The 14,948-nt window shown below is 40.5% G+C and overlaps 1 protein-coding gene across 5 annotated transcripts in view; it reads left to right on the forward strand.

The window, feature by feature from the left end:
- The first annotated feature begins 1,144 nt into the window (after positions 1-1,144).
- Positions 1,145-14,948, forward strand: part of USP20 (ubiquitin specific peptidase 20) — a 30,861-nt gene continuing 17,057 nt past the window's right edge. For 2 of the 5 annotated variants that reach the window (XM_060757549.2, XM_060757550.2), the window contains exons 1-10: positions 1,145-1,447; positions 5,907-5,995; positions 6,099-6,152; positions 6,374-6,436; positions 8,099-8,230; positions 10,101-10,197; positions 10,309-10,378; positions 11,074-11,187; positions 12,715-12,793; positions 13,664-14,108. In XM_060757549.2, coding sequence (XP_060613532.2) covers positions 5,915-5,995; positions 6,099-6,152; positions 6,374-6,436; positions 8,099-8,230; positions 10,101-10,197; positions 10,309-10,378; positions 11,074-11,187; positions 12,715-12,793; positions 13,664-14,108 — 1,135 coding nt within the window. In that variant the 5' untranslated portion in view covers positions 1,145-1,447; positions 5,907-5,914. Of the gene's footprint in view, positions 1,448-3,914; positions 3,953-5,906; positions 5,996-6,098; positions 6,153-6,373; positions 6,437-8,098; positions 8,231-10,100; positions 10,198-10,308; positions 10,379-11,073; positions 11,188-12,714; positions 12,794-13,663; positions 14,109-14,948 lie in introns of those variants that run through there. The other 3 variants (XM_060757551.2, XM_060757552.2, XM_067471780.1) reach the window with 2 other exon arrangements.

Raw genomic sequence — 14,948 nt, forward strand, 5'->3', positions numbered from 1 at the left:
GAATAATATGCATACTTAATTAGATATCTTACAGGTGGTCCCAAGCCTAGATGCGAAATTCCAATATGTTTCCTTAAGTGCACAAAAGTGTGAAATTTCGATCGTCATGGATTTGGGGATTTCAGGATTTCTCCCTCTATTTCCCAGTTGTCAATAATCTTGGGTTTTTTTATGTTTAGCTGCAACCCGGCTTTTGCGCTTTCTTCTTTCACCTTGATTAGAAGGCTCCTCAGCTCCTCCTCGCTTTCGGCCATCAGAGTGGTGTCATCTGCATATCTGGGGTTGTTAATGTTTCTTCCAGCCATTTTCACCCCAGCTTTGCATTCATCAAGCCCCGCACATCCTCGCATGATGTGTTCTGCATACACGTTAAAAAGGTTGGGGGAGAGTCTGCAGCCTTGTACGCCTTTCCCAATCTTGAACCTGTCTCCTGTTCCGTGGTCAGTTCTGACTGTTGCTACTTGGTCCTTGGTCAGATTCCTCAGGAGAGAGGGAAGGGGGCTTGGGATGCCCATCCCACCAAGAACTTGCCACCATTTATGATGATCCACACAGTCAAAGGCTTTAGAATAGTCAATGAAGCAGAAGTGGATGTTTTTCTGACACTCCCTGCCTTTCTCCATTCTCCAGCATCCGGATATTGGCAATCTGGTCTCTCGTTCCTCTGCCTTTTCTAAACCCAGCTTGAACATCTGGCAACTCTCGCTCCATGTATTGCTGGAGTCTTCCTTGCAGGATCTTGAGCATTATTATTATTATTATTATTATTATTATTATGTCAATCTTAGACCATGCAGTTCATTTAATAGATAAATAATATTATCCTATTTTCCTACCTTTTTTCTCCCATACAGCCATTGTTGTTGTTGTTGTTGTTGTGGTTGTGTCCAATTGAGAGACCATGAAGTCCAGACTCAGAGAAAAGCAGCCTGAATTTGTTTTTCCCGCCCCTTTTCCATTGGCGCCTTCCCATTGGTCCGTTCAACCTGTGTTTTGGACTTCATTTCCCAGAATTCCTATCCATTGAACAAGCTGTCAAGGCCTTCTGGGAAATGGAGTCCAGAACGCTTGAAGCCGCTTTCTCATTGTGATTCCGTCCATTGGCGTCGCGCCAAGCCGCTTGGGACTTCATTTCCCAGAATTCCCAGCCATTGAAGAAGCCGGCGAGGGTTTCTGGGAGTTGGAGTCCGGAACGTTTTGAGGGCTGAGGTTGGAGCGCCGCCACAGAGGGTTCTTCTCCTCCGCCGGCGTTCTCTTCGCCGCCTCCGGCCTTCTCTTGTCTCGGGCTTCCGAGCGGCCGCCCTTCGCGGGAGGGAAGGGCGGAGGAAGGCTATTGCTGGGCCTCAGGCCTGGGAAGCGAACCGAGGCCTAGCCGGGCGCCTAAGCACCGGCCTCGCGTAGAACGCCGCCCCGGGAAAGAGGCGCCCTCCCGGGAAGGGCCCCTCAGGTATTTTGGGGGGGGGGGGGGTTTCTACACTTATAGATTTATTTGTATTGTCTATTATATTGTGTATATCTATATATATCATTTGTTTTGCTTAATGTATTGCCTGTAGTTCATATATATGTTTGTATGTGTATTCTATACATATATATGTGTGTGTGTATTAACACAAATAAAAGTGAACAGCATATCTATATCTATATATATAAACTGCATGCAATATATTCATTCCAAATATATAAGCTGTGTGTATATATATGTTTGTGTGTGTATTCTATACATATATGTGTGTTTGTGTGTTAACACAAAGTGAACAGCATGTGTGTGTGTATGTGTATGCACACACACATACACACATATAAACTGCATGTAATGTATTCATTCCAAATATATAAGCTGTATATATATATGTGTGTGTGTTTGTTTGTTAACACAATAAAAGTGAACAGCATATATATATATATGTAATATATTCATTCCAAATATATAAGCTGTGTGTATTCTACACATATGTGTGTAAACACAAATAAGAAAACAGCATATATAAATATATATAAACTGCATGCAATATATTCATTCCAAATATATAAGCTCTCTCTCAGTGTGTATTCTATACATACATATCTATATGTGTCTGTGCTATTTATTTTTGTTTGTGCTGACAAATATATATATATATATATTCCAAATATATAAGCTGTATATATGTGTGTATATATATATATAGAGAGAGAGAGAGCACTTATATATTTGGAATTAATATATTATATGTACTTTATATATACATATATATGCTGTTCACTTATTTGTGTTTACACACATATGTATAGAATACACACAGCTTATATATTTGGAATGAATATATTGAATGCTATATATATATATATATATATATATATGAATATATGCTGTTCACGTTTATTTGTGTTAATACACACACATATAATATATTGTATATACATATAATATTTATAATATTATAATGTAATACAATAAAGCTACTAATAATACAATAGTATAATTATATATTTTATATTAAATGTAACATTACTAATAATATTACAATATAATGGTGTAGTACAATATAGGAATATATAATACTGACATTGTACTATGCTGATAATATAATATATTGTATGTATATATATCTTGTAAGCCGCTCTGAGTCCGCTTTGGGGTGAGAAGGGCGGCATATAAATGTCATAAATAAATAAATAAATATTGTTTGTACTAACATATTAGTACAATATAGTAATATATAACTGACATTGTACTATGCTAATAATATAATATATTGTATGTATGTATATCTTGTAAGCCGCTCTGAGTCCGCTTCGGGGTGAGAAGGGCGGCATATAAATGTAATAAATAAATAAATAAATAAATATTGTTTGTACTAACATATTGTATGCAATATATATAGCGCATGCACACATACACACTTATGTTTAACAACTTGCGCCACTGGAGGCTCCATATATATATATATATATATATATTTACGACATTTATATGCCGCCCTTCTCACCCGGAAGGGGACTCAGAGCAGCTTACAAGTTATATATACATACAATATATTTCATTATTACCATAGCAGAATATCAGTATTAAATATTGCTATATTGTACTATACCATTATATTGTAATATTATTAGTAATGTTACATGTAATATAAAATATATAATTATAATATCGTATTATTAGTATTATATTGTATTACATTATAACATTATAAATATTATATATATACACAATATGTTATATTATATTATATTATATTATTAGCCCAGTGCAGGAGACACAATTATTATTAGTATTATTATTACTACTATTATTTATTTATTCATGATATTTATATGCCGCCCTTCTCACCCCAAAGGGGACTCAGAGCGGCTTACAAGATATATATACATACAATATATTTCATTATTACCATAGCACAATATCAGTATTAAATATTGCTATATTGTACTATACCATTATATTGTAATATTATTAGTAATGTTACATGTAATATAAAATATATAATTAAGGGGACTCAGAGCAGCTTACAAGATATATATACATACAATATATTATATTATTAGCATAGTACAATATCAGTATTATATATTACTATATCAATATTATCTATATATATATAGTCGTGTTTATAATATCTAACCATAAATTGAAAGCAGTTTTTATGTGTGTATGTATATATATGTATGTGTGTGTGTTCTCTCTCTCTCTATCTATATATATATACACACACACACAAGACTCTTAATATTGGGAAGATGGTGGCACAAGGAGAAATGGGAAGCCAAGGGCAGAAAGGAGAGTGGCAGGGATGCTTCTGTGAGGAAAAATGATGAATAATGGCATGTTCATTTATTGGGAGGAACAATCAGCTGTTCAGTGTCACGTGACCGCTTGGAGGTTTTATTTCTGGCAGGAGGCAGGAAAATAATCGGAATCTATTCCCTACCTGAAGCTGTGCTGCGGCCTGAGATTTGCATGCTCATAGTAAGATGAAGCTCCTGATATAGAACGGATCCCCTCCCCAATTAAAAAAATATATTTTTCAAACCATGGATGGCTGAATTTGTGCTTGGGACACAGTATGGTGGGGGGGGGGGGGGGAGCATTGATTTGAGGAGTAGAATTGAATTAGCTGGGAGAGGAAATACCTTGGATGTGAATTAGGTTTGGCTTAAGAGTGTATTTAGTCATCAGTTCTGAAGTATGTACCTATATCTATAGGTTTTATTTTCGTTGTGGGAATGGATGAAAATAATAATAATAATATAATAATAAACTTTATTTATACCCCGCCACCATCTCCCCAATGGGGACTCAGACCGGCTTACATGGGGCCAAGCCTGACCAACATATTATATCAAAATAAAACCAAAACATAAACAACAAAACTGAATGGAAAGGTGTACATATATGCAGGCAGTTCCCAAGTGACAATCAAGAGAGGTTCTATAGGTTTGTTCTTAAGTTGAATTTGTTTCTATGTCAGAACAGGGACATTGTTTACATGTGACTCCAGCCAAATATGTCTCTTTCTTAGCTTTGGATAGCATAGTGTAGGGGTTATTTTTTGTCAAGGTTGGTCCCTATCTATTATTGTTGTTGGTGAACTATAACTCCCAGAAATGAAGGTCAGGTTCGGTAGGTTCAGTGGGTCACGAGGGTTCTGTGTGGTGAGTTAGGTCCAGGTGCATTGTTGGTGGGGATCAGAGTGCTCTTAGATTGAAAGTGAACTATACATCCCAGTACCTACAACTCCCAAATATCAAGGCAAATTCTCCAGTATGTTGTGTTGGTCATGGGGGTTCTGTGTTGTTGTGTTGGTCATGGGGGTACTGTGTGCCAAATGTGGTCCTGGCCCATTGTCTTTGGGGGTCATAGTCCTGTGTCTCGATGCAGGGTGAACTACAACTTCCATCCTGTTGAGTCAGTCTCCCAACCCCCTCCAGTATGTTTAGCTGCTAATAATTATTCTGTTTACTGTGTGCCATTGGAAAGGGTTAAGGGAGAGGCAGTGGGCGGGGTCATGCAAATTGCACACCCATGGAGAGAGAAAGGAACACTGGGATGTTCCTATAACCTGCAGTGTCAGTAGAGGGAGTGTTTTGGTGGTTCTTCAGCACTGTGGGTTATAACTGTTTGTGGAGGTGGGAGGCTGTCTTATGTAAATGGACACCCATGCCGCATACACACAATACCATACAGATTTTCAATTTTATTATGTGTATATATAGAGAGGAGGGGGGGATATAGAGGGATACTGAGAGAGAGAGAGAGACTAACAGGTGAATTTTTATTATTATAAATAATATTTTAATAATATGCAAGTGGGATGTAATTATTATTAATAATAATGATTTATTATTTATTTTATTTATTTACGGCATTTACTTGCCACACTTCTCACCCCAAAGGGGACTCAGAGCAGCTTACAATATATATATATATATATATATATATATATATATACACACACACACACACACACAATATATTATATTATTAGCATAGCACAATATCAGTATCATATATTATTATATTGTACTATACCATTATACTGTAATGTTGTTAGTTATATTACATATTATATTATATTGTATTATATAATAATATTATAAATAAATTATGTGTATACAATATATTATATCATATTATGATAACATCTTTTTATCTTTGAGTCTTATTGTGTGAAAAAGGTAAAATACAAATAAAATGGTTACAATAGTTGTGGCAATAAAGAGGAATGGTAGCTGAGAAATGCTTTGTTGTTGTACGCATTTCGAGTCACTTCCGACTGATGGCAACCCTACGGCAATCCCAGATGACCCATAGCTGCCAAAGCCGTATTAAAGTCCAAACCTGCTTATTTGAGACCGGAACAACAAGTCAAGCTGGGCATGAAAACAAGCTTCCTTTTTATTGTGCCTTTCCTTCTTTCCAGGTAACAGAATGGGCGACCTGAGAGATGCCTGCCCTCACCTGGACTCCATAGGAGAAGTGACCAAGGAAGATCTGCTCCTCAAATCCAAGGTAAGCTTCCCCACCCGAGGCTCATTCTTAAAGGGAAATCAACTGAGGTTCACTGTTATTGACATCTCACGATTATGTTTCCTCTTTTTTTTTGCCCAAACAGGGAACATGCCAGTCTTGCGGCGCCGGAGGCCCCAACCTGTGGGCCTGCCTTCAGGTAGAGACACTGCTTTACAATATCTCAGATTTATTTTCTTCCTGCTGTGAGATCTAGATAATGGTGTGTTGTCAAATTATACTACAGGCCATACCAAAGTTAGGTTCTGTAAGTCGTATGGTTGTAATGTGGGGATGGCTGTATATAAAACATTCTCCTTTTGGGATATATCACGTGAAGAATTCTAGGTTTCTTTTGCTCAACGTAATATGTATTTTTAGGTTGGTTGCCCTTATGTCGGTTGCGGGGAGTCCTTTGCCGACCACAGCACTCTTCATGCGCAGGTGAGAAATTGGGTCTGTTGAAAAGTAAATTAGAGGGTTTCTTTCCCAGCCCTTTAGATATTTTGAACCCTTATAATTGTCACCCTGCTTTTATCTCTCTAGCGCAGGGGTCCTCAAACTTTTTAAACCGGGGGCCAGTTCACTGTCCCTCAGACCGTTGGAGGGCCGGACTATAATTTTCTTTTTAAAAAATCAATAAAAAAAATCCTCTGCACATGTCACATATCTGATTTTGCTGTGTGGAAGGGCCCTTAGAGGGAGGGGGTTCTTTCCAGCCCTCTTTAGGCAGTAATTCCAGGAGCGGAAAATGGGAAATCTTCCTATTTCTAGTCTGAACAAAATCTGGCTACCAGTATTAAAAAAAACTTCTAAAATTATAACTGTAAATAAAGAACAACACTCAAACACAGGGGAACTCCAGACAATAAACAATCACGGCCAGCCAATCACCTCTCAACAAAGGATTCTCCCTAAAAACAGTCAGGCTATGAAATGGTAATCAAGACGGCCAATTGAAACATTCATACCTATCTACCTACCTCCAACAGACAAGAGTTCTTTCTCCCACCCTGGATCTTCCACAATTTTCCTAGTTAAAGGTTTTCCTCTGACATGAAGTCCAGTCGTGTCTGACTCTGGGGTGTGGTGCTCACCTGCATTTCTAAGTCGAAGAGCCGGCGTTGTCCGTAGACACCTCCAAGGTCATGTGACCTGCATGACTGCATGGAGCGCTGGGGCAGCCTCCCTTGGCTGGCTCACGCTGCCCATCGGGCCTGACGGATAGTGTGAGCCAGCCAAGGAAGGGGCACTGTGTGGGGGGGGGGGGCGCTCCTCCTCCGCGAGCCAGATAAGTGCCCTTGGTGGGCCGGAAGTGGCCCGCGGGCCGTAGTTTGAGGACCCCTGCTCTAGAGGGTGGCATTAAAATCCTCAACATACAAATATTAAAATAGAATTCAACATATAGAATCATAGACACATAGAATCATAGAGTTGGCTGAGACCTGGTGGGCCATCCAGTCCAACCCCATTCTGCCAAGAAGCAGGAAAATTGCATTCAAAGCACCCCCGATAGATGGCCATCCAGCCTCTATTTTAAAGCCTCCAAAGAAGGAGCCTCCACCACACTCCAGGGCAGAGAGTTCCACTGCTGAACGGCTCTCACAGTCAGGAAGTTCTTTCTCATGTTCTTGTAGTTTGAAGCCATTGCTCCATTGCATCCTAGTCTCCAGGGCAGCAGAAAGCAAGTTCATTTCTCCTCCCTATGACTTTCCCTCACATCTTGATACATTACCTTCATCATATCTCAGCCTTCTCTTCTTCAGGCTAAACATGCCCAGCTCTTTAAGCCGCTCCTCATAGGACTTGTTCTCCAGACCCTTGATCATTTTAGTTGCCCTTCCAGCTTGTCAATATTTCTCTTCAATTGTCAACTCTGTTTAATATACAGATACAGTTGTGTGGTCACTTTGAGCCCACTGTTTGCACCGTTTCAACTTTACCTGAAATACTGACGTAAGGGGTCCACGTGTACCCTGTTGACATTGTTTTGGAAGGCTTTTCTAAAAGGAAAGGATTCAAGAGGCTTCAAAACATGATAATTGTCCTCGTGACGATAAATCCAACACATTGACTCCTCTTTGGCTTCCTTTCCACACCCGCTAGGCCAAAAAGCACAACCTGACGGTCAACCTGACGACGTTCCGCGTCTGGTGCTACGCCTGCGAGAAGGAAGTGTTCCTGGACCAGCGACTGGCCTCTCCCTCACCCGGCCCACCATCAAAATGCGGCGAACAGGTGAGCTCTCCAGCTCCAGGTGAACTTACGTTCCATCATAGCAGTCTACCCACTTGTTTAAGGAGCTCCATTGGCTGCTGTTTATTTTCCAGTCCCAATTCAAGGCAGGTACTTACCTACAAAGCCCTGAATGGTTTGGGACCCGCCTACCTGCGTGACCGCATTTCCTTTTATGAACCTACACGATCCCGTTGATCTTCCAGAGAGGCTTTCGCTCCCGGCTCCATCGCAAGTGCGACTTGTGAGGACGAGGGAGAGGGCCTTCTCTGCAGTGGCCCCTCGGCTCTGGAATTCGCTCCCCTGAGAAATTAGGCAAGCCCTCACCCTGGCAGTTTTTAGGAAGAGCTTGAAAACTTGGCTGTTCCAGTGTGCCTTTAAGGACTGATGAACTGTATTATAACCCCTGACCTGCCCTCGGAAGCACTTCATTTTTTATCTACTAGTGCAATTAAACCCTACTTTTGTCCCTCTGATCCCCTGATACATTATGTTGCCTTCTAACCCAGTGTCTTTAAGTTTTTAATTCTCTCTATTGGCTCTGCCCACTTATTTATTTTTTGTGTTTAATTGTGATTTTATATTGTTTGATGTGCTTTTATTTATTTTTTGTATTTTATTTTTTATTTTATTGTCATTGTATGTTGTTAGTAGCATTACTGTACTGTATTGTAGGGCTTGGCCTCATGTAAGCCGCCCTGAGTCCCCTTGGGATGGTGGCGGGGTATAAAGTTTTATTAATATTATTGACACAAAAGCACAGTATGTCACTTCAAACGAGATCTCACTGCTGGATTTCATATCACAAAATCACAAGTTGAACCCTTCCCAAGCGTCTAGGACTGTGTGATGTATTTTCGAATGATGCGCACAGATGCAAGTCAGGTGGCCTTTCGCAGTTGACAGATCGTGATTTTGTCAATGTTTATAGTTTCCAAAAGCTGGTGGAGGTATTTTGGCACGGCACCCAGCGCGCCAATGACCACTGGGACCACCTGGACTGGTTGATGCAATCAGAGCCTTTGCAGTTCAATTTTGAGGTCTTGATAGCGGCTGAGTTTTTCCTGTTGTTTTTCCTCAATTTGACTGTCACCTGGAATGGCAACATCAATAATCCAGACTTTTTTCTTTGCTTTTTTTGTATTTTATCTTTTATTTTATTGTCATTGTATGTTGTTAGTAGCATTACTGCACTGTATTGTAGGGCTTGGCCTCATGTAAGCCATCCCAAGTACCCTTGGGGGGATGGTGGCGGGGTATAAATAAATAAATTATTATTATTATTATTATTATTACAGTTGGAAGAGACCTGGTGGACTGTCCAGTCCAACTCCATTGGCTGCTGGTTTGCTACCGAGCACAATTCAGAGTGCTGGCTTTAGCCTATAAAACCCTAAATGGTTCCAATCTAGCTTACCTGTCCAAATGTATCTCTCCCTATGAACCATCTAGGAGCTTAAGATCATCTGGTAATAATAATGCTGGTTTTAGTAATACTGTAACCCGCCTTGACCCGCAAGGAGAGGCGGTCAAGAAAGAAAACTGTAACAGCAACAACCATAACAACAACAACAACAACAATAATAATTCTATACAAACACATATATACATACACCAATAAACATATACATGCATGGGTGTGTATGTGTGTGTATATGTGTGTGTGTGTGTGTGTGTGTGTGTGTATGTGTATATATATATATATATATATATATATATATTCTGTCTCCATTATGGAGTGGAAATGCCTTAATGTAAGCCGCTCCGAGTTCCCTTGGGGAGATGGTGACGGGGTATAAATAAAGTTTTATTATTATTATTATTATTATTATTATTATATATTTTTGTATTGACGTCTACTCTTTGCTTCCAGGATTCTCCTCCACCGGCCCATCCTCTAAAGGCCGTCCCGATTGCGGTGGCCGATGAAGGGGAGTCCGAGTCAGAAGACGACGACCTCAAACCAAGAGGTACATTTCCTGTTCCTTTGAACACCAACAGGAAGGGGGAAAGGAGCCTGATTGGGAGGGACAAGGAGCAGCAACGTTCCTTCTTCTCCTAATCCATCCCTCCTTTTCTAGGCCTTACAGGAATGAAGAACCTCGGCAACTCCTGTTACATGAATGCGGCGCTTCAGGCACTTTCAAATTGGTGGGTTGTTTTGGGTTTGGGGTATTCTAATCCCATATCTGTCAAAGGGGCTGCTGTGGTTTTTTAAATTGCGTTTTAATGCATTTAACTCATTTATTTTATTTATCATATCAGAAGCAAATTGAGAGGATATTTATAATATGTGTGTGTATATATAAACCACAAACAAAGTTAAAAACTTGGCATTATACGCTTGTCCTTAAGGTGAAAAGCACACATCTGCATTCTAGATGGATTAGAGATCAGCTGGTTTTCCCTTTAAGAGGCAGTAAGAGCACCTAAAGCTTTGGAGAGCTTCTGTTCAACCATTAGAGAGCTCCCTGCTTGAGCGGTGATGGCGCGATCATCAGCATAGATGAAACTCTCTGTCCCTTCTGGCAGTGGCTGGTTATTTGTGTACATGTTGAATATTGATGGAGTAAGCACATGGGAGAAGCCTCTTCGCAGGATAGTAACACTTCCAGGTGTCCCCTGGGCATTGTCTTTGTAGATGGCTGATTTTCTCACACCAGAAGCGACTTGCAGTCTGGATTTAGTAGTTGTATATTTGTGTATTTTACATTCTATTGCAACGTGTTTAATGTTAGCTGCTTTGAGTCTCCTTATGGAGAGAAAAAGCATGATATCAATACACATTATTATTATTATTGCCGGGCAGGTCACTGATTGTATGTCCCCTCTTCCTGCTCTTTCAGCCCCCCGCTCACACAGTTCTTCCTCGAATGCGGAGGTCTGGTGCGCACAGACAAGAAGCCGGCGCTGTGCAAAAGTTACCAGAAGCTGGTTTCGGAAGTGTGGCATAAGAAGAGGTGAGAGAAAGAGGAAAGTCTTTTACAGCTAAAACAAACCTTAAAGGCTCCTTCTACACTGCCATATAATCCAGATTATCCAACCAGAAATCCACATTATTTGCTTTGAACTGGATAATATGAGTCTACACTGCCATATAATCCAGTTCAAAGCAGATAATCTGGATTTTATATGGCAACGCAGAAGGAGCCAAAGTCTACCATGCTGCTATGAAGTGGCATCGTCATCGAAGCATTGACTTGATTTGAATTTGTTTAGAGTGGCCAGGTATTCCTGGATGACTTGTTTCCCAATTTGGGGTTGGATTTTCCCTAATCCCTCATCCAATCCATCTTGCTGAGGTTGAGGATGACTTTCCTTTTGTGAGAAGACTGAGGCAAAGAAGGCGTAATAATAATAATACAATAATGTGATCCAATACAACAACCAGCATAGTGATCGTGTTTGCTGTGTACTGATCTTGTTGTGTTTCAAATAATAATAATAATAATAATAATAATAATGATAATGATAATAATGTGATCCAATGCAACAACCAGTATCGTGATCTTGTTTGATGTGTACTAATCTTGTGTTTCTAAAAATAATAATAATAATAATAATACAATAATGTGATCCAATACAACAACCAGCAGAGTGATCGTGTTTGCTGTGTACTGATCTTGTTGTGTTTCTAATAATAATAATAATAATAATAATAATAATAATAATAATAATAATACAATAATGTGTTCCAATACACAACCAGCATAGTGATCGTGTTTGCTGTGTACTGATCTTGTTGTGTTTCTAATAATAATAATAATAATAATAATAATACAATAATGTGATCCAATACAACAACCAGCAGAGTGATCGTGTTTGCTGTGTACTGATCTTGTTGTGTTTCTAATAATAATAATAATAATAATAATAATAATAATACAATAATGTGATCCAATACAACAACCTGCATAGTAATCTTGTTTGCTGTGTACCAATCTTGTTGTGTTTCAAATAATAATAATAAAATAATAATAATAATACAATAATGTGATCCAATACAACAACCAGCAGAGTGATCTTGTTTGCTGTGGACTCATCTTGTTGTGTTTCAAATAATAATAATAATAATAATTTTACACTGTGGCCTAATGCTTCTATAAACTTGCCTGTTCTCACGAAGCAAAGTTTGGCTATTTGGGATCATTCACATTGTTCAAAAAGATGTGAAGATGTTATTTGAATCTGTAAAAGTTGGGAAGGGAAAAGCAATGCCTGCAAGCTTTGAAAAATGGGCGTAGAGGAAACCTCTATGCAATAGAGGAAACCTTGTCCTGCCTTACCCAGTCAGGATGCAATTACGTGTTGAACTCGTTTCAGAAGACGTATTTGAACTATGGTACCTCTTAAGGTACATGTGCTGTGTTTTGACCTGTCTCTTGTATGTCTCACCTGTGTTTTGAACTGTCTCTCATCGGTTTCTCCTCACATCACGCTTCCTTCCCTTTCTGACCATTGGTTTCATTGCTTCCTTTTTTCACCAGGCCGAGCTATGTGGTCCCGAGCAGCCTGTCCCATGGCATCAAGCTGGTCAACCCCATGTTCCGGGGCTATGCCCAACAGGTGAGCCAGAATGCTTGCATATGCATTTATTTTGAGGATATTTTTGCTTCTTGTATTTTATTTTGCTGTACTGTAACTTGGGCTTGGCCTCATGTTAGCCACCCCGAGTTCCCTTTGGGGAGATGGTGGCGGGGTCTCTTCTGTTGTCTCTTCTGTTGTGTTTTCCAGTGTTTTTATGGGTGATGGACTCTCGTTGGCCTGATAGGTGTCTTGTGTCCAAATTTGGTGTCAATTCGTCCAGTGGTTTTTGAGTTATGTTAATCCCACAAACTAACATTACATTTTTATTTATATAGACTAGCCTTTCCCTGCTACATGTTGTTGTGGCCCAGTCTGTGCCTATGTGTTTTGTGTGTGTATATATGTGTATATGTGTGTATATATTTGTGCATATGTGTATATATGTGTCTTTGTGAATATATGTGGTTTTGTGCATGTGTTGTAATGTTTTGGGGTTTGTTTTTTTTTCTTTTTAAGTCCCTTCTGTTGTGTTTTTCAGTGTTTTTATGAGTGATGGTCACTCGTTGACCTGATAGGTGTCTTGTGTCCAAATCTGGCGTCAATTTGTCCAGTGGTTTTTGAGTTATGTTAATCCCACAAACGAACATTACATTTTTATTTATATAGATTATTAAGCAGAGGCGGGATGGCTGTCAGGATCACTTTGAATGTGCTTTTCTTGCATGGTAGAAGGATATTGGACTAGATGGCCCATGCGATCTCTTCCAACTCTACGATTCTATCATTACCTACCTTTCCACATTGGAGAGCGACATATGCCTCTTGTTTCTTATCCCCTTGTAGTACCTTAGACTGAATCCTATCAGATAAGCTTTCCAGTTATGTGTCTTTGCCTTTCTCCGGCTCCAGGACACGCAGGAATTCCTCCGCTGCCTGATGGACCAACTCCACGAGGAGCTGAAGGAACCCGTGGCGGCCGAGGTGCGGGACTCGGACTTGAGCGACGCGGACGACAAGCGGGAGGGCGACCGCAGCCCCTCCGAGGACGAGTTCCTCTCCTGCGATTCCGGCAGCAGTGACCGCGGTGAAGGCGACGGGCAGTCGGGCAAAGCTGGGGGCACGGGGGTGCCGGAAGCGGAGCTGCTCATCCAGGACGAAGCCGGGCGAGGGATCTCCGAGAAGGAGAGGCTGAAGGACCGGAAATTCTCCTGCAGCCACCAGCGCAGCCACTCCGAGCAAGTGGACGAAGATGCCGATGTAGACACCTCCGTGGATACCGGGACCGACGGCAGGGCTTCTCCCGACATCCTCCAGCCGCCCACTCCACGCCCTGCCAGCCCTTCCAGGACTCCAGGTATCTATTTGTGGGAGGCCCAGCATTGAGCTGTTGGAGCAAGAGCAGCGGTTCTCAAAGTGGGCTTTTCCTGCGTGGCAGAGGGGAGTTGAACTGGATGGCCCCTGGGGTTTCTCCTATTATTGTGGTCATTGTTATTGTTTTGTTGTTGTTATTACAAAGGCTGGGTGGCCATCTGTTGGGAGTGCTTTGATTGTGCTTTTCCGGCATGGCAAAAGGGAGCTGAACTGGATAGCCTCTGCGAAGTCTGCTATTGTTGTTGTTGTTATTCTTCTTATTATAAAAGCTGGGAAGACATCTGTTGGGGTGCTTTGATTGTGCTTTTCCTGCATGGCAGAAGGGAGCTGAACTGGATGGCCTCTGAGATTTCTGCTATTATTGTTGTTATTATTATTTGAAACACAACAAGATGAGTCCACAGCAGAAACACTGCTGACGGTTGTATTATTATGGATTATTACAAGATTACCACCAGCCAGCTGCAAAAGGTGGCCTTCTGCAGCTCACAGATGGTAATTTTGTCAGTGCCAATTGTGTTTAAGTGCAGGCCAAGGTCTTTAGACACTACACCCAGTGTGCCAATCACCACTGGGACCACCCTGACTGGCTTGTGCCAGTCTTTTGATTATTATTTTATTTTTATATTATTATTATTATTATTATTACAAAAGCTGGATAACCATCTGTTGGGGGTGCTTTGATTGTGCTTTCTTGCAAGGCAGAAGGGAGTTGGATTGGATGGTACCTGGGGTTGCTCCTATTACTACTACTACTACTACTACTACTTTTTAAAAGGCTGAGTAGTTATCTGTTGGGCGTGCTTTGATTGTGCTTTTCTTG

This window comes from Anolis sagrei, chromosome 11 (assembly GCF_037176765.1).
Source record: "Anolis sagrei isolate rAnoSag1 chromosome 11, rAnoSag1.mat, whole genome shotgun sequence".
NCBI lineage: Eukaryota > Metazoa > Chordata > Lepidosauria > Squamata > Dactyloidae > Anolis > Anolis sagrei.